The sequence below is a fragment of the Lactuca sativa genome, chromosome 5 (genome assembly GCF_002870075.4).
Source record: "Lactuca sativa cultivar Salinas chromosome 5, Lsat_Salinas_v11, whole genome shotgun sequence".
NCBI classification, from domain to species: domain Eukaryota; kingdom Viridiplantae; phylum Streptophyta; class Magnoliopsida; order Asterales; family Asteraceae; genus Lactuca; species Lactuca sativa.
The window spans coordinates 371,220,036-371,222,798 of record NC_056627.2 but is presented as its reverse complement, the minus strand read 5'-3'; the positions used below and the strand labels follow the sequence as shown (position 1 = coordinate 371,222,798).

The 2,763-nt window shown below is 36.9% G+C and overlaps 1 protein-coding gene across 4 annotated transcripts; it reads left to right on the top strand.

The window, feature by feature from the left end:
- The first annotated feature begins 892 nt into the window (after positions 1-892).
- Positions 893-2,667, top strand: LOC111895012 (uncharacterized). Of its 4 annotated transcripts, none has more exons than XM_023891098.3 (3): positions 893-1,283; positions 1,396-1,456; positions 1,527-2,667. In XM_023891098.3, the coding sequence occupies exons 1-3, from the start codon at positions 991-993 to the stop codon at positions 2,622-2,624; spliced, it is 1,452 nt and encodes a 483-aa protein (XP_023746866.1). In that variant the 5' UTR covers positions 893-990; the 3' UTR covers positions 2,625-2,667. The 4 variants fall into 4 exon arrangements, with proteins under 4 accessions (XP_023746866.1, XP_023746864.1, XP_052620064.1 ...); XM_023891096.3 differs by having other exon boundaries at positions 1,521-2,667; XM_052764104.1 differs by having other exon boundaries at positions 1,393-1,456.
- The last annotated feature ends 96 nt before the right edge of the window (positions 2,668-2,763 follow it).

Genomic DNA, 2,763 nt, shown 5'->3' with positions numbered 1-2,763 from the left:
CATTATCTTCATCATTACCGGCCTTGAAGTTTGAGACAACATCAGGCCCTCAATCGTCTTGTCTTATGCTCTTTCTGGGTTATCTGTGTTTGTTTCATATCAAAATTCAAAGGTTATGGGTTATATATATTTGGCTTGCAGCTTAACTGAACAAGTTTTGGATATGGAGAACATGTTTTTTGAGATGACAAACAAATGCAAAGGGTTCTGGAGATGGAGAACAAGTTTTTGGAAATGAAACACATATGTCACATGTTAGAGATGAAGAACAAGTCTGCAAAATCGATTTTTTTTTAGGAATTTCCAGGAACTCGTTTTGCAAACTCGATTCATTCCTAGGTTGAAGCTAGATTTGGCAAACTTGATTTTGGATTCAGTTTTGGATTAATATATGGATTCAAATTCGATGTTCTGTTTTTTACAAACTATTTTTGGGTTTTACTGATAGAGAGAAATGGATCTTGTGTGGGTGTGTGTTTGTCTAGAGACAGGGGGGGGGGGGGGGGGGGGGGTCATCTTTTATATAAGGCAAACTTAGTGAAATGATAAAAATGTCCTTCAGTTAACGAATAAAAGTCTTAAGGACCAAACATCAAAAAATTTCAAAACACATAGACAAACTGTGAATTTTTTTGAATTTAAAGATTAAACTTCAAATGTGAAAAAAAAAATATTGATATCAAAAAATGATGTTTTTTCTTAGCTTAATAGATACATATTTTAGTTGATACAGATTTGATTTTAGTTAATCTATATTGATTCTCAAGTTATCAATTTTTTAAAAGTGGACATTGATTCTATTCTTTATGCCTTAAGAATTTAAACATTATTTAATCACTAGGTCGGTAGAATTTATACATATATAGTTTTTGTCTTTTCTTCCAAAAGCATCTCTCTCAAACAATCATCTACCCAACAGGCACCAAACAACCCTCAATAAAAAGCACGCAGCTTTAGAATCACATAAAGATTCGGCTCCAGAAATCCTGGATGGAGGATCATCCTAAAGATGACAACAACAAGAAGAATATTAAAGTCATGCCGCTGGCAATAAGTATCGGTGGTGGTGGTGCCGGCAGACTTGGAATGGGTGGTATTTTGTTGTTTGGTGGAGCTTTGGTCACTGCGACCATTGCATCAGCAGCCTTAGCTTTCAAAATAAGACGATCATCTAAAAAGAGCAGGTGGCCATCACCGGAGACACAGAGTGTCGATGCACCAGACCAGGTGGAATTCATGGTGAAGACTAATAAAGATCTTCCTCTTGGCTCTCAGAATCAGAGGTTTTTTCTCTTATTTATTTATTGGTCTTTCTCGGCAAGTTGAAGAATCATCTGTAGAAACCACGTTAATTAAAGTGATGTAAATAGTTTTATTTTTAATGTCGCAAAGCAGTGATGGGTTAACTAGCATGAAGGAGATCATGCAGACTAAAACCATTCCAGATTCGAGTCCGGTACGTTTAATTGCTTATACTATGATTTATGCCTGGGTTGGAGATGTGAATTTAATTTGTTTAGTTTCAGGAGGAAAAGCAAAATTGTGAGGAAAAAGTGGCCGTGGAGTCTGGAGATGGTAGTATTTTTTCAGTAGTTGGTGAAGATGAAGAAAGCTATGCTAATTCTGTTTCTGAATTGGGGTTTCCAATAGTTGATGGGGGTGAAGAAGAGCAGAAGAAATACTGTAACCAACAGACTGATGCTGAAGAGGAGGAATATAAAGCAATTGAAGGCGTTGGAGAAAGCGTTCAGGTGGGTGCACTAGCATCAGATGAAGAAAGCACAGCAGCAATGGAGGCTGACGGGGTTAAAAAAGAGAAAGAAAAAGATTGTGAAGATGAAATGATTAATGTAGCGAATGTTGAGGGAGAGTTGAGTACTAGTGATGAAGCAAGTTATGCAGCAGCTGATCATGATATTGTCAGTGAAACAGAAGAAGAAGCAATAAACACAGTTTTTTGTGTGCGGGTAGAATACAAAGAAGCTTGTCTGGATGATGATGATGATGATGATGATGATGATGAAACCATTACAATACAAACCCAAGAAATACATCAGGGTCGGACATTTGCTGATGATGATGATTATGATGATGACGACGACGAAGACGACAGAGCAGCAGTAAGAGAAAAGAGACCCCTACCACCAAACCAATTGATGATGATGAATAAAGAAGAACAAGGCAAAGATGAGGACAAGGAATGTGAGGTCCAGTCTATGAATAAAGACAAAGAAACACCATACGTAGATGCAGAAGCAGAGTTGTTGATGATTACAGAAGATGAAGCAGGAAAAAGCAAGGTGGAAGCTGATGATGAAATCTTGTTAATACAATCGCATGCTACTACAGCCAAGAGGGAAGTTGGGATTTGGGCAGATGAGTCTGTGCAGTGGGAGGAGGAAGCAAGCCACATGATTGAAGAAAGCATGAAGGAAGATGACTCAATTTTAATAGGCAAAGGGCAGAAGAACGATGATCACCATAAACATAAACATCATAAATCTTTCACACACAGACATAGACACAGGTTTGCCGAAATTAGTCTTGTTCCTAGTCCTACTTTGTTGCTCATTTTCATGTTATTGGCTCTTGGAACTGCAATACAAAGATACCTGGTCAAATAATACCCGCCCTACCCTACATACAAAGATATTGGGGCTTATAACATCATCTTTATACTAGCTGGTGCATATGTATTTGTAACACGATATATATATATATATATATATATATATATATATATATATATATATATATATATAT